Below are 23,275 nucleotides of genomic sequence, written 5' to 3'. Positions count from 1 at the left end.
AAATTTCTAGCCATTCCCCTTTTATAGCTGTTCTCATTTTAACCTTAACTTCTGTATTTAGTGGAAAAAATAATTTCTATATGTGATACATTCTTTTACTGTCTATGGATACATTCAGCGCCTGCTTTGCTAAATAGTCCACTTCCTTATTATTAAAACACTCATTTCTCAAAGGTCCCGCCTTTTGAGCGAGTACGAACGCCTCCCAGCCAATCACACAAAGAGGCTTGACCATGCCAACTGATGTCAACCAATCCTATACCACAGTGCGTCATGACGCAATTAGCTTTGCGACGCGTCCTCACTGACACTTAACAACGGCAACACACCAGTAAACTGCATTAGCAAGGTCGAGAGTAGGACAGTAAAGTAGACTTTGTACTTTATGCTCGTCCAAAGATCCCGTTTCCTTGTCTGCGGGCTCTTGCCTTTTGGAAACACCCCGGTTCAATAGCATTCGAGTGTCCTGCACGTCCTGAGCTGTATTAGTGATAGTGCGTGCAGTGATAGCATTTAGCTTGTTTAGAAGTCATCATGGCTATGGGTGGGCTGAGAGCTTCTTACCACAGACTCCTGGGCAAGATCGAGCATATCCTGCCGGCTAAATTGAGACCTGTTTATAACCACCCCGCAGGTAACACAAATGCTGTTAGTGTGACCTTTAATGTCACTGACACTGATCCAGTTAACCTCTTGAAATGGGGCCTGGCGGCATACACTGATGTGTGCCAAATGAGGGTGCAGCCGTAGAGACTGCTACCTGAGCAGGTATTTTGTCTTTTGGTCAAAGAACAGTAACTCCGATATTTAAAATAAATATATTTGATGAAGATGTAGCTTAGAAAATAATATATTCTTAGATATAGAAAATGTTGATTATATTAGGAAGGTGTTAAATTATAGGCACTGTATAATACTGTATTTTGTTGACTCTTTTCTGGATTTTTGTTATGTTTGTATGAGTGTTTTTGGCATTTTCAATTACACTATTTGTGCAAATTGCCCTTTACAGACAGATATTATTCTCAGCAATTTATCCGTTACTGTATCAATCAATATATTTTCTGCTAAAATGACCTCACATGATTTCTTTTAAGAGATTCAGTGTGTTTAGTTCTATTAGTTTTTGGTGGTAGAAAAAAAAGAGATCAAATTGCATGCGTGTTGATAAACAGAGTTTAAACAAAACAGAGATTAAACAAAACAACTGTGTTGGCATATAAACACAGCAGATTTTGACCTTAGCTTCAATTTTGCCAGAGGTCATATTAAGTGCTAGAGATCACTTATTTTTTTATTAAATGATATTACTTTTTTATGCAGATTGTTTTCTCAATGTTCTGAAACAAACCGTAATTGTAATAAGTAGATCACTGATGGCACAAACTCCAATGTAAGCTGATTATTAATTCATTTTAGTCTCACTGATTGATTGTTCAAATAAATATTAAGTGTTAACAGATAATAGCCCATAATTGTATCATCAGCCATTGTACATTGTATTTCTTATTGAAAATCAATTAAAGTTCACAACACAGAGGGATGCAGGTTCGAGTCTGTGTCCTGATCCCAATCCTCCACACACTTTCCTGTCATGTAAATAAATAAAATAAAAAAAACATCTAGTGTTTACATTTACCTTTATGTTTTGGAAGGATAATGGGTAATGAAGAAAAAAGTGCCAGTATGTAAAGATCAAGTATTGGTTCGTTTTGTTTTGTATGTTAAAACACATTTTTTGTGAACATTTTACCTGTGAACCATGAGTTTAACTGGATTGATTCATTGATTTGCTCTTTGTTTAGGTCCAAAGACTGTGTTTTTCTGGGCACCGATGTTTAAATGGGTAAGATATTTAATTTCTGAATGTTCTTTGTGTGTGTATCAGTGTCTGAATGTTCTTTGTGTGTGTGTGTGTGTCTGTATATATATATATATATGTGTGTGTGTGTGTGTGTGTGTGTGTGTGTGTGTGTGTGTGTGTGTGTGTGTGTGTGTATATATATAGAATATAATTTTTTTCTTCTTTTTATTTCTCATTTATTTGTGATCTCACATAGGGTCTGGTCTTAGCTGGCTTAGCAGACATGGCACGTCCAGCAGAAAAGCTCAGTACCTCCCAATCTGCTGTGCTGACAGCCACAGGTATATATCACAACTCTTTAAAAAAAAAATGGCACATTTAGAAGTTGAACTCGTTCACTCCGTTTTTCAGGTCTTATTTGGTCCAGGTATTCCCTGGTTATTATACCCAAGAACTGGAATCTATTTGCTGTAAACTTCTTTGTTGGAGGTGCAGGAGGATCACAGCTCTACAGAATATGGCAGTGAGTACATTCATTCACATATAGAACATGTTCAGGAGTGTGCAATGTAAAATCACATAAATGGGATTTAAGACTATTTTTCAACTATTTTAGACTGTCTTGCATAGTAGTCATCTGAAGTCATGTCATTCACAACAGCAACATGTGAACCAGTTCTGGATCAGTCGGTGGCTCTGACAGATCAACAGAAGGAAACTTAAACATCAACTATCTAGATGTATATGATAAAAAAGCTTCTAAAAGGAATCAACTGTACGGTCTAATACCTGCCAAATACCAAAACCTAATGTCTGACCATACCTAAAATGGGTCAAAATGGTAATGTAAAGGGGTTTATATCATTTTTCCTCCCTTGAGGTGTACTTTTTTTCCCCCCACCTAAACACTTTAAATTAAATGGGATGCTTTGTTGTTGTGGTGTCTTTACAACATTCTTTTCTAAAACTCTTCTCACATTTTATCAGCTGTGAACTCAAAGCATATTTTTTGGTTATCACATACATTCATTTGTAGCAATAAAGCAGACAGGGTCTTCCAGCATATTTCGCAATGTAGGTGTGTGACTAAGTGTGGGGGATTTTCAATGTATGTGCTCTTTAATCCCCACAGGCATAACAGGGAACTGAAGGCAAAGGAAAAAGAAGCACAGGCTTGATAGTAGTGCCGTGTAAAGTGCACCCAGAGGACCGAAAGGGACTCTCCTTAACTGGTACCCCAGAAACTTCCTCTCCATCATCAGTCATCCAGTAGAGCCTCCAGACACTTTCTTCCTGAACGGTGATCATCTGATTTTTTTTTTTAAAGTTCAGGTTCAGGTCATTTTCCCGTGCCATTAGTACCTATAGCAACAATTATTGCGGTTGTTAAAAAAACGCACAAAATGTTACATATTCATATTAGTATAACTGTGCATTCTTTAAAATGCTTGTGTTTGAATGCATCTAATCCAATGCACTTGAGTTCTTCTTGAGTAATTTTCTTCACTCAGCCTCTGTCATTCTGTTAACTGAATGTCTCCAAATAAATTTTAGAAAAGTCATTTCATTATTTGTATTTCTTAGGAAATATTTATTATTTTTTTTAAAATTCCAGTCATATTGGTAACTTGAAATAATTTGTTAAAACCCATACATTACGAAATATAAACTGAACTGTATTTTAATATTGGAATGTTTTAATTCACATCAAAATAAGGTAACATTAAAGTCAGATTTACTAAAAGTGTCTTGCTCTTACAATCTAGTGTGCTGTTAAATGTTCATATGTGCATTAATCTCTTTAGTTATTCACCTGTCTGGCATTATAAAAAAAATATTTACTTTTTAAGTTACTCTTTTGTGTTGAGGCTATCCTATAGGCCTCGGCATAGATGGCATGGTTTTCTCAACGCGTAGCAGAGAATGCAGAGTCCAAAACTTTGCTCTCTTTGGGTGGTGTTCCCGTTTATTATAAAAGTATGAAAAGGAATAATTTACATTAAAATGGTACTTCACCCAGTGCTAAATAATAAAGTGCTGTTGATATTGAGTGCTCACGGCTATGGTAAGAACCTTGTGTTCCTCACCATCCACACCTATTAATTGCCACACCTGTAAATATACCCAATTCCCAATGACGTGTCACAACCAGTGCAACACTCCCACCAAGTGGTTAGTATAAATAATAGCAATATTAAACTATCCAAAAAAGGTGAATATATAAATGGCTCCTAAACTCTTTATTTGCAACAAAAAAAGGAGTATCAGAATATCATACTACTCATAAATTCTGCTCATATTATCCACATTTTGTGTATGCTTGACTTGAACTTGAAATACAAGATGCTACTAAATTTTGCCAGAATATGCAGCAAACAACCCAAGCATATACGGGTCAATATCACTGTAGGGTGCCTTTTGGTGTCCTGAACATAAATAACTGATTTTCCATTATACCTTAACATACAAATGACTATGAAAGGGTGTGTTATATAAGTTTTTTTATTCATAGCAGTAGCATTATTTGGCTCTTTAGATACATTTTCAAGATTTTCTATAGTTTTGTATAAGAGGATGTATTTATTTTGCTATGTCCCAGGCACTGCTCGTCAAATTTGAATGAGAGTAAAATAGTCCAATCTTATTTGTTTTTTTTATTTATTTATTTTTTTTCCTATTAATATTTTGTTTAATAAGATATTACTCAAATTTAGTGTATTGATCAGTTTATAATAAAAACAATAATTTTATTTAATAAAAAAGAAGAGTTTGTCCATGTCCCTTAAAGGGTAAGTTCACCCAAAAATGAAAATTAAGTCATTAATTACTCACCCCCATGCTGTACCAACCCCGTAAGACCTCCGTTCATCTTTGGAACACAAATAATTATATTTTTGATTGAATCTGAGAGCTAGATCAGTCCTACATAGACTGCCTAAGGGACTGGCTCTTGACGGCCCATAAATTCATTAAAGAAAAGGTTTAAATAGCCCATGTGCCTACAGCGGCTCAATTATAAGCGTATAAGATGATGTGCTGATATAGCTGGAAGCGCAAAACTTTCTGTTTACAAGCAGAGGAAGATGCGCGCTGTACATACGCTTTTCAATTTGCGTATTTTCCGCACTATAAGGTGCACTTAAAAGCCTGTAATCTTCTCAAAAAACGACAGTGTTCCTTATAATCCGGAGCGCCTTATATATGGATCATCATTTTATACGGTAGGTGGCGGTAAAACTCCTAAGCGGTGAGCAGCCGGTAACAAGAAGTAGACGAATGAGAACGTCCTCGTCTCAGTTCTCGCGCATGCGCCCATAAGGAAGTAATGGAATAGTGGAATAAAGTCGTTATTTATGTTTTTTTCGCACAAAAAGTAGTCTCGTCGCTTGATAAACTTATAATTGAGCCGCTGTAGGCCCATGGAATATTTAAACCTTTTCTTTAATGACTTTATGGGCCGTCAAGAGCCAGTCCCAGGCAGTCAGGACCGATCTATCAGATTCAATCAAAAATATAATTATTTGTGTTCCGAAGATGAAAGAAGGTATTACGGGGTTGGTACAGCATGGGGGTGAGTAATTAATGACTTAAGTTTCATTTTTGGGTGAACTAACCCTTTAAATGTTTGTCCACCCTGTCGTATTGTGGAATCTCCCCCTTCATTCAGATGGTAAAGTCAGAATTCGTGAAAAGAATGAGAACATGGATGTCTTGTTACCACTGTGCAGGCTGGTGGTGGTGGTGGAATGGTGTGGAAATGTTTTCTTGGCACACTTTCGGCACCTCACTTGAACGCCACCACAATGTCGTAAATACCAGTGGGGAACTCGGGATTTTCTTTAAGCCACGATCTGTACGAGTTGGGGGCGTGTGAGAAACGTTCATTCAACGTCTGTTGACGGTAAATTTTAATTGAATTTCAATGTTTACTCATTGACATTGTAAGGCTTTTTCATTTATAAAGCAAGCTCTCTGCACAAAATATGATATCAATGTAATATAAAAGTTATACCCAATGATAGAGTTTAGATTGGCTTCATAATAAAAACATAAAAAGAAAAACACACCTGATGCGCATTCTTTGTTCTACATTTTTTTTATTAGCAGAGTTAAGAAACCTTGCTGTATTTTCGCGTAATTCATTAAAAGAAGGTACACCGCCATTTTGCTCCGACGAAATTAAACACGTAAACACGACTTCCCACCTACGAACTTCCCAGGAGGACGTACGCAGCATTAGTGCCATAGTTTAAATGCCACGGCCAACCTGCAGCATTGTCGCCATGCTTTTTGTGTTCTGCTTTATGTGTCCACCCCGTCGTGTGCTTGTCCACCCTGTCGTGGGCTCGTCCACCCTGTCATCTTGGTATTTTTAAATAATATTTAAATAATAATTTAATCAAACCTATATAATCCATTGTGCTTGGTGTTCTTAATAATGCAATGAAAACAACAGTCATGTATATGTCCATGACAGGGTAGACACATGCTTTATGCTCTAAAAAATGGCCCATAATTTGAAAAAAAAAAATTATAATTGTGGGAGCTCAGATAATATAGTATTTGAGTGTCTACTATTATGACATGACATAAAGCGAATGGTAAATTAAAATCAAAATTTGTGAGGGTTGAATGGTGATATTGACCCATACATCCCACAATACAGGTTGTCCATTTCATTTCAAATTACTCTTTGAAATGTTTGCTGTTTCACATAAAAAGTAAAATTATGGAGTACTTATATCTTTTTGTGACTGTACCCCGTGTGGTACCTGCATTGCTTTGTGCTCAGTGGAATGAAAATGAGAAATGCAATGGAAATGCATATTTTGTGATCTACATCCACATAGTAAAACAATGTCTAGCTTACATCTGCAGTTACATATACAATTTTTAATACAATACACTATATTAATCGCTAGTTTTAATGCCCGTGGTTATAGCCTATAAATAAAACTCAGCCCGAGGATACAGACATTTGTTGTGCTGGACGTTACTGAATGCACTCATTCAATCCCACAGTACTGTACTGTACTGTAGTGGATAATTATACTTATAAGCATAAATGTGATGTTCTGTCCTCTGTCCCAAAATTCTATAGTATTTCATTTCACAAGATGTAAACAACACTGGTCCAGAAACACTTCCTGTTTCAGTTTGTAACTGTTTTCTTTATTTCACATCTAAAGAAAACATCTTAAAGATGTTTGTTTAACTTTTTGATTCAGTTTTAAATGTTCTGTTGGTTGTATTTTATCCCAGCTTTTATGTAGTGTTAAAAAACTGAAACAGGAAGTGCTTCTGGACCAGTGTTGTTTACATCTTGTGAAATGCTCTATAGGATTAACGTTGCTATAATATTTTGTCCTAAAATTCCTATAGTTGTTTTTCATAAGGGATGTCTCTTTCACATTAGTGTTATCAGCTGAAGGTATCAGCTCAATACAGACTGCAGTCTGTGAGAATTCGGATAACTGTCAGGAAAGTCCCTCGGCAACTTCGTAGCTACTAGCCTACTACTGATCACCGTTTTACAAAATGATTAATAGTTTGGAGTAAAGCATTCGTACAATTGGTAAGTTACAAGGTTTTATCTACTTATAGTAACTCGCAAGTTGATAAGAGTTATAGGCTGTTTACCGGTCTTGGAGATTCAACTAGCTGCTAGATAATAGCCTGGAAACAACACCCCCGGCCATTTGGTTGGGTCACTGACAGTTTTTAATTAAATAAGGGCTACCGTTGCCGGTCGGCAGGCGTCAATGACTCGAAATTACATTTTTGTCATTCAAATATAGGCCTACGATGGTCGGGGTGCTTTCCCCCACACCGACCATGCCCCCCAATGATACGTTGCTTGCCGACTGTATGTTATTTGTTATTATTATTTATTTTATTTATTTTTGTGCTTGATGTATCCCCTGTACTTTTCTGTTCTATGGGAAAAAAAACTGGATTTGCGCAATGGCGCCTACTAATAATGTCATCAAGAAGACGTCAGCGCATTCGACCAATCAGAGGCATCTATAGAGGCAAGTGTTCCTCACTGCAGTGCAGAACCTATGTGCAGAACCTGCAGAACAATAACATTATCATTACTAAAGTTTTTTTTTTTTTTCATTGAAACATTATTTATAATTACCAAACAAAACTTTTATTGTTTTTTGTCTTGGTCAGTAAAGTAAAACAAAAATAAATCCCATCAACAGTTCATCTGTGGATTGGCTCATGCACAATTCCGAAAAAAAAAAAACAAAAAAAAAAAAACAATTTGGGATTAAATTGCAAATTTGTCACATTCGGATTGCAGCCCAATCAAACCGGGAAGTTTGAGTAGGCACCTTCAATGACGTATGCAGTCGACACATGCTTCTACCTCAGTGGATGGAAGTAAAACATTAAACGTCCTTTGATGCAGCGTAAAAAATGTAAAATGATTTCTCATTATTAACGCTACCTATTGAAGCGCAATATGGGACCACACGAAATCATATGACCATTATCTGTTCCCTGTTTTTTGTTTTGTGTGTGTTTAACGTTACATGCGGAAACGATTATTTCGACGCGTGCATTTTGAGTGTTAGCAAACGCTTCTCGAGTCTCGCCTCTCAATGCGCAGGCACTGCTGGCTGTCCTCTGATCTAATCGGCTTCAGTGACTCGGTTATTTCGTACATTTTTGATTGACTGTTGGTCATGATGTTGGGTTCGTAATGGATGTAACAAAGCAGGCAGCATCAGCAGCACGTCAGGACTGGAGCTTCAGTGCAGTAAAGATAGGTGAGTTAATGATGCTACATTCATTCACAGCCTCGAGATTATTATTATTATTATTTTACTTTATTCTGAACAATACACAGGACAATAGGTACAGAGAACACTACAGATAATGTAACCTGTTCAACAAAATTAAATCCAGCCTCGAGATTATGCAGTTACATGAATTCTCAATCTTTACGTCATTCTACGTGTGTTTTAACATCCGCGGCATCTAACCAGCATCCGCTCATGCACCAAAATATAAAGTTGTTTTGATATTCGGTGTTTCAGACTCAAACCTTACTGTGGAATTTTTTTTTTCTGATGCTATTAATAAGTAAATAAAACATTAGCATGTAGCCTGCAGATATTGTTCCTGTGCTTTACTAGACAATTTTGAAGTAGTTCAGAATCAGTTTTGATTTATTTATATTTATTCATAACTGTCTGAAATAACTATTGCTAAAAATAGATCAGACTGTAAGATTTTTTTTTTCTTGAGAAAAATTAACATGTTTCTACTGTACCTAATATCCAAATGAATTGATATTAAATCAAGATCGGAATCAAATCATAAGAATTTATTTGAATAAAAAATCGTATATATACAATAATAAAAACATTTGCTTACTAGTCATTGTACCATGTAAACATTGTAACATGTTGTCACTAAACTTACCAAATGTTTTGACAATCACAATCCACTTATTGCACAATTCTTACACAAGTTAAAACGTTACTTGATTACAATTTCATCTTCTCTTAACCCAAAAGCACAGAGAACATGAACAATTTGCACGACCTGCAAACCTTTTACCTTAATTACTGTTTACATTTCTTTTAATTTAAGTAATGCCCTCTTTCTTTCTTTTCCATTCTCATTTATTTTACTGTCTACTCTAGTTCTGTTTTTGGCACCACCATCTCTAGGCACCACACAATTCGATTACATTTAGATGGCTGCAATGCTAAATGGATTATCGATGCATCTTTTGTGTGTGTGACTACTTGGTTCTTTTAAAGCAAAGTATTTATAATGACCCATACAGAATTTACTCCATATTCATTTTATTAATAAAACAAATAGATGTGATTTGGCACGTCAACTATAAGGTTACATTTGCCAGCATATGTCCCAACGTTACAAAAAACAAAACAGGAAAAGAAATGTGTGCCTTTACTAGCAGCATACGTGTAGTGAATGAATAAAAACTTCAGCATACTCTGAATCTCTATAACATAAAATTCTCCTGTTATGTCCAATGAGCAATATAATCCTTCAGACAAAAAAAAACCCTTTTGCTTTAGCAAAATCACAAACAGCTTTCTTACAAAAATAGAATTATGTAGGCTACCAGCAGCTCTCATACAAAAATAATGCTTGTGGACATATGCATATTCTGAATAATTAGTAACATACAAAGCTGCTCTTATACACAACTAAATAATAGTTTAAGACATTTGACTTAAAATTGTTGCTGTGTACAAAACTCAAAAACGGCTTATATAAAAAAAAAAAAAACAGTCTTTTTCAGTCTTCCAATCCTTCACTATACACTTCTTGGCAGTCGTTGCTGCTAGTAACACAAAAAGCTTCATGTTTGAGTTCACCTTCAGTAAGGTTACATCCCCCAGTAACCAAATCCTGGGGTCGGCATCCAGAGCCTGTCCAGCTTACTGCGATGATGTGAGTCCAGTATGGCTTCAAACGGGTACAACTCCATAGCATGCGGACGAGAGTTCAGACAGAGATGGTGCATCTTTGACATTGATCAGAGATGTCATTTCCTAATATGGCGTAAAATATGTTCTATGGTAAATATTGAATTGAATTTGTGAGTGTTACTAGACACCAATGTTTGTTTGTGCCAATTCCAATAATCTTTTGTCCAATTCCCCGCTGTGTAAATACACCCAAGATCAGATTCCCACCTTGTTTTGTTTGTATATCTGGCATAAGCCAGTAAGTTGTCAATTGTGGTTTTATACATTGTAGATATTAAACCTTTAATTCTATTGCGTTTGGAGTTAAAAATGCATTTTTCAAGTAAAGATTCCTCGGGTCTGTGTGGAAAACTATCTTTAGTTTCCATATGTTAGCTTTTAAGAAAAAGGGGTGTCGTCTTCTGCCAATCTCTGCTGCTCATGCTATTTTGGTTTGTCCTATTTGCTAAGAATGCAGTAATGGCCAGCCATGACCCACTGTAGTGTCGGACAGAAGAATGACAGAGAGAGAAAATCATGGGGAAATACCATCCCAAATATATTCCGGTCTTTACTCTGCTGGCACTGTCAGGACTTCTTTTCCTGCTGTGGAACATCGCCTCGTTGGAGGTGAGTAGAAGCCTCATCTTGTGTTTTAGTTTGTTATAATGGTTTGTAAGTACAACAAGTACATAATCTGATTCTGAAAAATAAGACTGACTGCCCCTGACTAACTGCTAGTGGGTCATACTAGAACTCAATCTTACCATATTGGCTATGTTTATGCAACTGGCTCAGGATTTAAAAATAAAAGTTGTTGGGGGCTAAATCTAGCTCAAATATTTGTCTAGTTACTGAACAACACATTAGTAACTATCCAGCTTATTTTGCGGTGTGATGACATAGTAGTTCAAATTTCCTTTCTTTGTCCAAAACTGTTTTATCTGCTAGCTAACTACCTAGGTCCTAGAATAAGATAATGCTACAATTTAGCTCTTTGTGGTCACACAACAGGATTTACGGAAAGACAATTTAGTACACAGCAGTGAAGTATAAATAGATCATTCACTTACTGCCAAGTTACAGTTTTGTTTATGCAGAACCATTACTGTTAAAATAAGGTCCCCATTACTTTTAAAGGCAGGGTAAAAAGCGGGTTTTCTCTAATACATGCTCAGTCTAAACTCTCAAATACTTTCCCTTGCTTTTCTGTATTTAAAGTGTTCGTTCATTTAAAAATGAAAATCATGTGATTAATGACTCGCCCTCATGTTGTTCCAAGCCCGCAAGACCTCTGAGAGCTTTCTGTCCCTCCATTGAAAATGTATACACAGTATACTGTCCTTGTCCAGAAAGGAAATGAAGACATCCTCAAAGTAGTCCATATGACATCAGTGGGTTAGTTAGAATGTTTTGAAGCATCGAAAATACTAACCCTTTAAACATCACATTGAAGCTTCTGTGATTTTATCTCCTGCAGAGCTGGAACTGCCAGACAGCATCCACCTTCTATCAACTTCAAAACAGTATCCAGTCAGTCTTGAAAACCTCTGAATTTCTTCTCCCCGTGGAGTTCAACTACTCATTCTGTGCCCACCTTGGTCAGGAGTCCTCCGCAGAGGAAGCCAGGGAGGAGAGATATCTTCTCAAATCCATCGCCTGGCCAGAGCCATCCATACTAGGACTGCCGTTGCGTCAAAGTAGCGATCCTGCTCAGAGCTATTATACTATTCAAAACACTGGAGAGCTGCAGGTTGGTGGGCAGCTTGCAGTGAAGGTACAGCTGCAAAACTTTTTGGGCCAGCCCAAAAAACACGGAGGAGACTTCCTAGTAGCACGACTTCACACACCGGAGCTGGCGGCAGGTGTGGCGGGGCGGGTAAAAGACCACAACAATGGAAACTACACTGTATATTTCCCACTGCTTTGGGCAGGCGTTGTGCAGGTGGAACTGACCATGATTCACTCCAGCGAGGCCGTGGTGATCCTCAGGCGACTGAGAGAGGAGCAATCGGACCGAGTGTTCTTCAAGAGCCTCTTCCGCTCAGGGTACCTCTCTGAGACCACTTTGTGTAATTTGTGTCTGCCACTCAAACAGCGGCCGCTTTGCAACTACACAGACCCACAGACCGGAGAACCCTGGTTCTGTTATAAGCCCAAGATGTTAGACTGTGATACACGGATCAACCACTCAAAAGGGGGGTATAAGAAACACCTTCTCACTGTTTATGAGTCACAGTTCTTCCACAGGTGAGTGAGAAGTTAACTACAGCAATTTTGTTTTTGGCTGGCCTATGCCAATTTTTAATGTGCTGAGAATGCTGATATATATATATAAACACTTCAATTTAATGATAAAAGAACACTTTTTTCCTGCATTCTTCATGAATGACACTTTAATTTTGTTTTGATCCAGTGGAGTAAATATCAAAATCCCAATACATTCTGCAGGGGTGGACAATGTGACTGTTCTGCCTGCTTCTGAAGGTAATGTTTCACATGAAATATCATATACACTACCGTTCAAAAGTTCTTTCAGTCAGATTTTTTAAACATATTTTGAAAAAAAAGTATTTTTGTACTCAGTAAGTCTGCATTTATTTGAATAAACAGGTTAGTAAGGACCACTCTGGCAATAAACTAAACAAATTTTTTTTTTTGGTTGTGGATTCAGTATTGTCTTTGGCAGTATGGTTCCTTGTTAGGGTTCTGTATAGCAGCACATTAAAGGGATACTCCACTTTTTTTGGAAATAGGCTGTAAAGACTCTGGGTCGGTTCTGATCAGGGGGGGATTTGCATATCATAATTAATAATTGATAATTAATAATTATTCATACAGATTTGGATCAGACCGGTCTTACATATTAATTTATTAATTTTACCCATATGCATACATGTGCATCCCCGCAATCAACCACAAATTAATTGTTATTGATTGCAAGGACCACGTTTTACAAGATAGGCAAAATCAATTAGCTCAATAAGTTATATAGCTTGTGAAAACAAATTCTGTGGCCACTAGAATCTGCCTTCCCTGCTCTATAACCAAACACCCTCTTAGGTATTTATAGTTCTGTAAAGCGTGCAGCTTTAAATTGACATTTCATTGACCCGTATTATGAGCAAGACAATCAGTCAAGGTAAGCATATTTTGTATTTAATAAAGTTACTACTTAAGCATTTACTACGTTACAATGATACATGTATTTACAAACATTAAAACACAAACTAAGACGACGCAGAGCGTTTAGACAATGGATACGCGCAAGTTAAGTGAGTTGGAGAGAGAGAGAGAGAATGAGACAGAGAGAGTGAGTTGTGAGAGAGAGAGTTACGTTCATCAAAACAGTCAGTTAACCTTTCTGAACACCACGAAAACACTTTCTTAATGCTTCTTAGAAGCTCTAAAAGAAGGTATACTTGCAGGGCATATTTGGTCTGTGTGAGTCGGGCTCCTCCTTGCTCGGCCGTTCGGGCCACGTGTCGGCTGGAGGCGCGCCTGTCCTGCGCGCGTGCGTCACGTGTTTGCGCGGCCCATCCCGGCTCGTTCATGGCTGCTTTGTTCCGTGGGGAGTCACGTGGCGTTCGTCGGCATTTAGCGCGAGTGTTTGAAAGGCTGAAAGTCTTTGAGGTGACGTTACCCGAGGAAATAGTTCGGCAAAGTCCACTTCCTTTCCTGTGAGACGAACTTTGTAGTCCATTTGAAGGAAAGACGAGACTTATAGACGAACAAAAGAAAAGATCCATGGTCGGATCAGATCTCCGTGAGGAGATCTACAAAAGCATTACATGTTTCTCTGAGGGGGTCAGACGAAGAAGGGATGAGGCGGAGCCTGTGCACTCCTTTTATCCCCTTGGCGGAATCAATCCATTTCCTGTTGGCTTGAGCCAATCGGGGAGATGGTCGTAGCCCGCGGGAACTTAGGGTGCTTCTCAATATCCCTCCTCGTCTCCTCGCTCCTCCGTCCTCCCTCCTATGACCCGGAAACCGATCGAGCTCAGCCATCTTGAAGGACATCTCAATTCTCTAATTGCACCGTGAGGAGTCGAGGATCGAGGAGTGAGGAGGCTTCCTGAGGAGTCATAAGCGAGGATACACAAGTGCATCCTACGCGGAACTGTTATGCTGACTAAACGTGACGCACGTGTCAATTCTCCTCCCCCTTCACATCGGTCACAATCATTGTAATTTATACTTTACTTTTGCAGTTTATATAAACCACAAATCTCAAATATTTCAACAGTATAGCCTATCTTTATTATTATTTATTATGAATTTATTAAATAACCAAACTTCAACATCATAAGGGCAGATCCTTTTAGCGCTGCTGATGACACTGTGGAGTGACGCTCGAGTGATCAAGTACTCCAATGTATATAAAAAAGCTTTTATTCGATTCCTCTGTCCTCCTTTCCTTTCCTCGCTTCCTTCCCTCGCGTCCTACAGGGGGTGGAGCTGAGACGCAAGGAAAGGAAGCAAGGAAAGGAAACGAGGATGCACAAATAAGAAATGAGAAGCACCCTTAGTTTATTGTCCTTTGTTCCTCAGCGCGCGCTTCTCGTGGAAGGGGGTGTGTTCGATGAGGGTTCTATAATAACAATTTGATCTTCATTGGCAGTAAAACGAATTAAAAATACACTTTACTTTACATCTCTATGCATATTCGAGTGTTTCATTCAATAAGCATTCTAGAGATATCAAGGAACATTATGTTATATCAAAGGAATATACACTTATGTTTCAAATGCATGACGAAGGTATTTTTAATTCCTATTTAAACTGTGACCAAACAAAGTTATTTCACTGTGACATGGGGAAGACACATATACATAAAAACCATTGAAAACATTTTGTTGAATGTTTTTAAACACCAAAAGTCCTTCTCTTTGTTCAAAAACATTCCACACATTCCGATGTGTGGGGGAAGTGAAAGGTTTGTGTGTGCGTGTGTGTGTTTCAGAAAACCCCTGGGGGTGGGTTTGATCCGCCTGGCCAAAATCCTTACAAGGCTCATTTTACAACTCCCCCAGAGTTAAACTGTTGAGTTTTTTTAATCCATTCAGCCGATCTCCGGTTCTGGCAGTATCACTTTTAGCATAGCTTAGCATACATCATGTGAAGTGCACAAGACCATTAGCATTTCTCCCCAAAAAAATTACCAAAGTGTTTCGATATTTTTCCTGTTTAAAACTTGACTCTTCTGTTGTTACATCGTGCACTTAGACTGACGGAAAATGTAAAGTTGCGATTTTCTAAGCTCATATGGCTAGGAACTATACTCTCATTCCTGCGTAATAATCGGGAAACTTCACTGTCGTACCATGAGTGCAGCAGGCACGATGACTACACAAACTTAGTCCCGGTCACGTTGGAAGCTGGGCACTTTTTTCAGGCGCTGCGTCATAACATTACGCCTGCTGCATAAGGTGGTACGACAGTGAAGTTTCCCGATTATTACGCAGGAATGAGAGTATAGTTCCTAGCCATATGAGCCTAGAAAATCGCAACTTTACATTTTCCGTCGGTTTTAATGCACGATGTAACTAGAAGAGTCAAGATTTGACTCTTCTAGTTTGACTCTTTGACATGTAGAGGAGTCAAGTTTTAAATAGGAAAAAATTCAAAACACTTTGGTCTTTTTTTTTTTGAGAAAAGCAAATGGTCTTGTGCACTTCAATGATGTATGCTAAGCTATGCTAAAAGTGATACTGCCAGAACCGGAGATCGGCTGAATGGATTCAAAAAACTCAACAGTTTAACTCTGGGGGAGTTGTAAAAGGAGCCTATTTCCCCAAAAAAAAAAGTGGAGTATCCCTTTAAATCGAGTTGAACCTGTGATTAACTTGGTAGGTTAATCACAGGTTCAACTCGATTTAAAGGGATACTCCACTTTTTTTGGAAATAGGCTCATTTTACAAGTTAATCACAGAACACAGCCATGTGGAATAGCCTAACAGTGCTTTTCCACTGTAGTTAGTACTGCTTCAAAGTGGGTGGGACTGATGGTTATAGTTGCGCAACCAACGAGAGGAACGTCTAAACCTCGTCCACTGACCACGATTAAGCCATTTCTTTTTTTTCAAATTTTCATATTCTTTTTTTTTTCAAGCAAGTACTTTAAAAACAAAGTGCTACAAGGTGCTACATCGTTGGCTGTTGTCTACTTGCTATTGAAATCTAGCGGGTTTTAGTGTCTTGTGTTGCAAATACAATGACGCCGATAGTGACGATTCTATCTGTCTGACCAATCAGTGATCTGCAGTGTTCTCACGTCACATTTTAGTATCAGAACCACAACAGACCAGGGGCCTCGTGTATAAACGTTGCGTACGCACAAAATGGGCATAGAAATATGCGTACGCATTTTTCCACGCGCACATCGGGATTTATAAAAAATAAACTTGGCGTAAATAAGTGCGCACCGTAAGGATGCTCTTGACTGTGCGTACGCACTCTTTTAGAAGAATATGGGTTTTGGCGACAACGATGGTGAGCTGGAGTCAAATGTCTTTTTGCTCACTATTAGACAGAGAATCTAAAGAAAATTATACATCTACAGAAAGATAATACAAATATAATTTCACAAACCTATCATCACTTGAAGCAAACATCCACCCCTTCTTAAATGACCGTGCCAGCACGCGCGTTGGGCCGTTTAGTGAAACTGACGCACATATAGCCTATAATCTAACAGCAGATGGAGTAAAACCGTAAATCATCATTATGAGTCCAAATCATGCCAGAAGAAAAGTGTTCAAAAGCAATGCATCCACAACAAATAGGTCTATTTCTATTTATTGAATATATATATATATATATATATATATTCAATAAATAGAAATAGACCTATTTGTTATAGAAATAGGTCTATTTCTATTTATTGAATATATATATATATATATATATATATATATTCAATAAATAGAAATAGACCTATTTGTTGTGGATGCATTGCTTTTGAACACTTTTCTTCTGGCATGCTGTGTTTTAATGTTTTAACTAGAGATTGTCTGAGAAAACTGTTTCGTGCAAATAATGCACAACCATGTCTATCTCTTTCTATTAAAATATAAATCAATTAAAAATACTATTTGGCCATTGGAAAAGATTGAGAAACTTTATCTGAAATGTATTTAACACTATTTGATTTATTCATTCAAAAACAAGGCAAGGATATAGGCTACTAAAAAAATGTTTGTAATAATGTGACGGCACATCCGCATTTCCGTTAAACTTGGTATCACGTGGATGAATAATCATAAGCAAATGATATGCAGATGAGGATATGCATATTTAAACTAGGCGTTGTAATCTCCATATTTGGTTATTTCGGGGAGGAGACGCACGTGCGCACAATCTCCCGTTGACTGGGATTTATAAAGTGAATTCTGCGCAGGTTCTGGCGTACGAACGGTTTTATAAATCTGAAAACTTTTGTGCGTACGCAAATTCTGCCTTATGTGCGTACGCACACTTTAAGGATGAAATCTACGCAAAGTTTTATACATGAGGCCCCAGGGGTCTCATTTATAAAACTGTGCGCAGGATCCTTACTAAAAGTGTACGTGCGCCCGAAAGCCAAAAATGGCGTACGTCAAAAAAATATTCAGATTTATAAACTGTTCGTATAAACTGTTATTGAGAACATGCACTGTATTTATGAGGACTCATGACGATTTTCGGTTTTACTTCATCTGCTGTTAGATTATAGGCTATCTGTGGCGTCAGTTTCACTAAACGGCTCAACGCGCTTGCTGGCGCGGACACTTAAGAAAGGATGGATATTGGCTTAAAGTGATAGGCTTGGTGAGTGAAATTATATTTGTACTCTATTATCTTTCTGTAGCCTATTGGCTATACTTTTCTTTAGATTTTCGGTCTAAAAGTGACCAAAAAGACATTTAACTCCAGCTCACCATTGGTGTCGCCAATTCCCTTTGTCTCCAGAATGTGCGTACACACGGCTCAAAGTTTGCTTAAAGGTGCGCACATTCTCCCGTCAAGTTTGTTTTTTATAGATCACAACCTTTGTGTGGAAACTGGCGTAAGCACGTTTCCAGCCCCATTTTGTGCGTACGCACACTTTATAAATGAGACCCCAGGTACCATTTAAAGCCATACCGTACCATGCAGTGGAAAAGCACCAATACAGTATACCCTACCACAAAATAGGGAGTTAAGTTACATCCAAGGACTTGACAGCATAATTAACCAAGTTCTCATCTTCATTTTTTATTCGAAAATGTCTTCTACTCAGTTAGGAATAAATCAACATTTCCTCATTGTCACTTCTTTCTTTTCTTTATTAAACCTTAATATTTCCGTTTCCTTCCAGTACGAACCAAAGGGAAGCACCGTAAATTCACTCCTTCCGGTTACTACTACCAGGGATCGTGGAAGCCGTTGACTGGTGTCGTCATGCGTCAGTTCAATAGCTCCTCTGCCATAACCCAGTGTCTTAGAGGGAAAATGGTGTACATGTATGGAGACTCCACTGTGCGACAGTTGTACGAGTATCTCATTGCCCATGTTCCAGGTCTGTAATATTTTTGGAAGTCTTTTTAAAATTGATTTTTGTGGTTTTGATCACATCTTCAAATGTTCTTGAGCCAACCCAATGTCAACAAACCAGAGCACACAAATATTATTGGCTGTCAGTGATGCAAATTTTTACACACCTTTATGCAGAAAATTTACGTTTTGGATACAAAATAGGTCATTTGTGTGGATCTGATTTCATTTCATTCATCAGATCTCATTTTTCAAAGTGGGGGCGGGGTCTGTGAGGATTGATCCAGGTGTTTTGAGCAAAAAAACAAGAGCTCATAGATTTAGTGCTTAAAATACTGTGTGCCTTTACGTGTAAGCGGCTCATAATGCAGTGTTTTAAATGTCTCAGAGAGCTATACATTCTACTCCACACAAGCGTCATCTTTGCAAGCGCTGTGAGTTTGGGTTGCCTATACTGTACATTTAAAAAAATAGTCATATTGAATAGGTTCCATTAAAAACAACAGTGTAAATGTTTCCTGAGACAACTGAAGTAGAGAGTGGTTTGTTGTCTGTGGTGAGTTTTTCCATGTATCCTCATCCTAAAATTCTTCTGTTTGGATGGACAGCAATCTTTTGTCTTTTCCAGATTCATATCTACATCTCACCCCCTTTTTTTCCTCAACATTATAGAGCTTAAAGAGTTCAACTTTCATAGCCCGAAGAATGTTGGCCCGTACATGGCAGTCGACAGCAACCACAACACACTGTTGAGATACCGCTGCCACGGGCCGCCGATCCGCTTCACATCCGTGTTCTCGGCTGAGATGCGCTATATCTCAAATGAGCTGGACGGCTTACGAGGGGGCTCGGACACGGTGGTCGTGATTAGCATCTGGTCACATTTCAGCACTTTCCCAGTGCAGGTTTACATACGGCGCCTGCGCCACATCCGCAGGGCGGTGATCCGGCTGCTGAGCCGAGAACCATCGACTTTGGTTCTGATTCGCACAGCCAATCTCCAGAAGCTGGACCCTGAGTCCAGCATGTTCAACAGCGACTGGTACTCTCAACAGCTTGACGCAGTGCTGCGAGCCATGTTTAAAGGTCTGAATGTCCAGCTGGTGGACGCCTGGGAGATGACACTGGCCCACCACCACCCTCATCAGCTACACCCTCCTCCTGACATTATATCAAACATGCTGAACTTTGTCCTTTCCCACATCTGCCCAGTAAGGAGAAAGAGAAGGCATGGCTAATGCAAGGCTAAACCGCTCTAGCAGTATTTGAGGAATATATATTTTAAGTGGAATTTCTAGTCTCCTTTAGAGAGGGGAACCGGATCAGCGCTGGGAATTGAACTTGGGTCACCCGAGGTGCAGTTGCACTGTATGGCGGAGCGTTGCCTCGTGGATAACATTTGTGGGCAATCTTGAGGAACTGGTGAGAGCCCGTTTGCTATTTATTCATCTGTTCGGGCTTGCAAATGTTCATAAAGATTTTATTGTTCAGAAATATAAAAGCAAACCGTTAATGTAGTCCTTTATACTTTATAGCCAGGCAAAGTGGGTTTAGCAGACAATGGCTGCTGTAAAAGGTTGTCATCACATAAAAATGAAATCTATGATGTCCGGGTGTACAACCTGGTCAACAAGCCGCTGGAAACATGTAATTAGGGTCAAAACAACTCCCCGGAATCACTTTAACATGCTAAGGTTTCATTATATTAATGAATCCTAAGCCATATCTCCCTGATACCTTATGCTAGAAACAAACTGAGCACACCTTTCAAAAGAGTGGAGAGTAAGCGTTCATCTGATGCCTTGATTGTACATGTAATTAGAATGTAAGAGTTAACCCTTGTGCTTTTGTTTAAATCCACTACCCTTAAAGGTTCTCTAAGCGATGTGGGGCCAAAACATTTTTTGTCACATACATCAAACGTCTCCTCACTATCGGCTAGCTGACTGTCCCCTAAACACACTGTAAAAAAAAAAAAAAAAAACGTGGTCTCTGTAGACACCACAGGCTCCACAAACGGCAACAAAAACAATCATGTCTCACCCGGACCACGAAACCTAACAAACAGTGTTCCAGCCAATCACTGGCAAGAAGTATTTGAGGGTGGGTCTGGAGGGTTAGTGCGCGTGCACATGAAGGGGGTGTGTGTGTGAAGGAGATAGAAGCATCAGAGGGAAGTTTGAAAAATGGCCGACACACGACCAAATAGACGTCGTTCTGAAGAACAAATTAAAAAGAAGAAGGAGTCGGATAAAGAACGTGCGAAGTTCCGAATTTACATCGGTAGCAAAGCTTTTGAACGATGGCGAGAACTCCGGCGGCAGAAGGGCTTCCAGTCCGACGTCAGGTTGCTCTGGTTTTGCTGGACAGGTGGGTAACGTTAAATAGTTTTTTTTTCTTCTAAATTGACGCTTTATGTTCGCCAAACCCACACAAGGATATAATTAGCTAGAACTATGCACGTTCACAATTATTTCAGGAAGCACGGAAGGGAGGGGGAGGAGATGAGATGCGGCGGAGGGAGGGTCTAGCTAGCCTCCGATTTGTTTGAAAATATTCCGAACGTCAAAAACACCCAGGATCGCTCAGAGAACCTTTAAAGTGGCTTATCTTCCACTCTTTTGAAAGGTGTGCTTAGTTTGTTTCTAGCATAAGGTATCAGGGAGATATGGCTAAGGATTCATTAATATAATGAAACCTTTTTAGCACGTTTGGGTGATTCCGGGGAGTTAAAGCAGAATTTGAGGTAGCATTGTTTTAACCCTAAAATAACCAACAGCTTGTTGACCGGGTTGTGATCCTCAGACATCATAGACTTCATTTTTATGTGATGACAACATTTTACAGCAGCCCATGTCTGATTTTCTAAAAAAACAAAACCAAAACATGTGTTTTGCCTCTTGGTTATTAATGGCAATATTCGGAGGTTATGCAGAATCCGTTGGATAAAAATGTAATTCAGAATATGTATTTATAAATCAGTTTGTAAATAACATTTTAGGGAAATAAGTTGACATAATTACAGAAGGTATATAAGAGTATTATAAACTATGAGTGCAAGAACATTTGTTGTTGTGCCTTGGTAAACTGTGATGCATTAGCTGGTCATAATCGGTCTGTCCAGCTGACGTAAATGCCATACGTCACGTGACCGTGTCAAATTCCAAAGTATGAAGAGCATGCCGGCCTGGCAATGGGTTTCCAATGTCATCCAGAGATAGAGTAGTCAACATTTGAAGTGGATCAAAACCTATCAAAGTTACACATGAATTTTGACCAATATCCATTGATTCAAATGTTGACTACTACTGTATAATAAAATTATACTTTGACCCCTATTTAAGTGTACATTTTAACCATTTTGTTCAGTTTAATCATTGGCTTTAATATTTATTTTGCCCGTCATGCCTTTGAGAAACATTAATATATTTCTCCTAATCTGCATTTACTTCTGAATGATCCAAAAATGTAGATAGTTATGACATGTTTTCTGTCTGTTGTGTTTTATGTATCCAAGTATGATTATTCCGAATTATTTTTTTTTGGAAGAGTTGTTTACAGTCAGTTAATGTGCCTTATTTAACACTTCCCTTTTTGTGTTTATTTGTCCCATTCCATTTTTATGTTATTTACAGCTGAAAAAAATGACTACTATTAAAGTGTGACCTACTGTAACATGACATGTCGGCATGAAAAAGAAGTTCTTATAATCTTTTCTTCCCTATTGTGATAAGTAAAATAGCGCACTAATGAGGAAAAAAATGTAGGACTCACTGGTGAACAAGTCATCAGATCAGAGATTATTTTACAAAATTATTTTGAATACGTATTAAAGCTCTTAAAGCTACACTGTGTGATTTTTACCCCAATCTAGCGGTGAAAAGGTATATTACGGGGTATTAGTTTCTGTTCCTCTCAATTCCGATTTCGTTTTAACTCCTACGGTGGCCATTAATGTAGTCCAAGATTAACATGGCTTCCAGTTCGACCTCGTCCATGAGTGTTAACTCAAACGTAAACGCGAAAGGCGAAGCTTGAATTAACGGGTATGTCCCTCTTTGGCTAATGTACTTTCAAGATGGAGGGCCAACATGGCGACTGACATTAGAACCCCTTACCCATATGTATTTTCATACGTATATATTATACACTCACGAGAATACTTTATTACTTGAACGAAGTAAATATACATTAATGAGCACATATATTTTTGAAAGAACAAAGTGTTTTTAGCTAAGAATAAAGTAAAAGAGTTACACTGTGTAGCTTTAAAGCTGCAGTCGGCAAGCTCATCATCCAGTGTTGCTCATGACTTAACAAAAATAAATTCCTGAAGCATCCATTGAGTTGTCTAAACACCTGTTGAATAATCTTTGGCACTGCAGATTAATAATTATTTTACTAATAAGTAAAAAGTATGTACTCATGTAGATGCTAATCTCCCATTGTGGGCTGTGTTCTTAATCAAAATTGTTTTAATGGATGCCAATCCATC

At 38.3% G+C, this 23,275-nt stretch overlaps 2 protein-coding genes across 6 annotated transcripts; both read left to right on the top strand.

The window, feature by feature from the left end:
- Positions 1–292: 292 nt before the first annotated feature.
- Positions 293–3,366, top strand: mpc2b (mitochondrial pyruvate carrier 2b). Its single transcript, XM_039677940.2, has 5 exons — positions 293–634; positions 1,806–1,846; positions 2,061–2,145; positions 2,216–2,327; positions 2,937–3,366. The coding sequence occupies exons 1-5, from the start codon at positions 535–537 to the stop codon at positions 2,980–2,982; spliced, it is 384 nt and encodes a 127-aa protein (XP_039533874.1). The 5' UTR covers positions 293–534; the 3' UTR covers positions 2,983–3,366.
- A 3,618-nt stretch (positions 3,367–6,984) lies between these two features.
- Positions 6,985–22,460, top strand: nxpe3 (neurexophilin and PC-esterase domain family, member 3). 5 transcript variants are annotated; one of them, XM_039677464.2, is made up of 7 exons: positions 6,985–7,379; positions 7,799–7,836; positions 10,738–10,896; positions 11,747–12,516; positions 12,683–12,753; positions 18,605–18,805; positions 19,453–22,460. In XM_039677464.2, exons 3-7 carry the CDS (start codon positions 10,804–10,806, stop codon positions 20,016–20,018), a joined length of 1,701 nt encoding a protein of 566 aa, XP_039533398.2. In that variant the 5' UTR covers positions 6,985–7,379; positions 7,799–7,836; positions 10,738–10,803; the 3' UTR covers positions 20,019–22,460. The 5 variants fall into 5 exon arrangements, with proteins under 5 accessions (XP_039533398.2, XP_088989281.1, XP_039533399.2 ...); XM_089133155.1 differs by having other exon boundaries at positions 7,796–7,836; XM_039677465.2 differs by lacking the exon at positions 7,799–7,836.
- The last annotated feature ends 815 nt before the right edge of the window (positions 22,461–23,275 follow it).

The sequence above is a fragment of the Pimephales promelas genome, chromosome 7 (genome assembly GCF_988280905.1).
Source record: "Pimephales promelas chromosome 7, fPimPro1.hap1.1, whole genome shotgun sequence".
Taxonomy (NCBI): domain Eukaryota; kingdom Metazoa; phylum Chordata; class Actinopteri; order Cypriniformes; family Leuciscidae; genus Pimephales; species Pimephales promelas.
The sequence above is the reverse complement of the archived record's forward strand: the minus strand, read 5'-3'. Positions and strand labels throughout refer to the sequence as shown.

What these genes read in the sequence shown, in the direction of transcription:
- mpc2b (XM_039677940.2), top strand. Translation starts at nt 535, where the DNA reads ATGGCTATGGGTGGGCTGAGAGCTTCTTACCACAGACTCCTGGGCAAG. An exon ending in TGTTTATAACCACCCCGCAG is followed by an intron (nt 635 to 1,805) that starts GTAACACAAATG and finishes CTCTTTGTTTAG; the next exon opens with GTCCAAAGACTGTGTTTTTC. An exon ending in TGCTGTGCTGACAGCCACAG is followed by an intron (nt 2,146 to 2,215) that starts GTATATATCACA and finishes TCCGTTTTTCAG; the next exon opens with GTCTTATTTGGTCCAGGTAT.
- nxpe3 (XM_039677465.2), top strand. Translation starts at nt 10,804, where the DNA reads ATGGGGAAATACCATCCCAAATATATTCCGGTCTTTACTCTGCTGGCA. An exon ending in GAGTCACAGTTCTTCCACAG is followed by an intron (nt 12,517 to 12,682) that starts GTGAGTGAGAAG and finishes GTTTTGATCCAG; the next exon opens with TGGAGTAAATATCAAAATCC. An exon ending in TGTTCTGCCTGCTTCTGAAG is followed by an intron (nt 12,754 to 18,604) that starts GTAATGTTTCAC and finishes GTTTCCTTCCAG; the next exon opens with TACGAACCAAAGGGAAGCAC.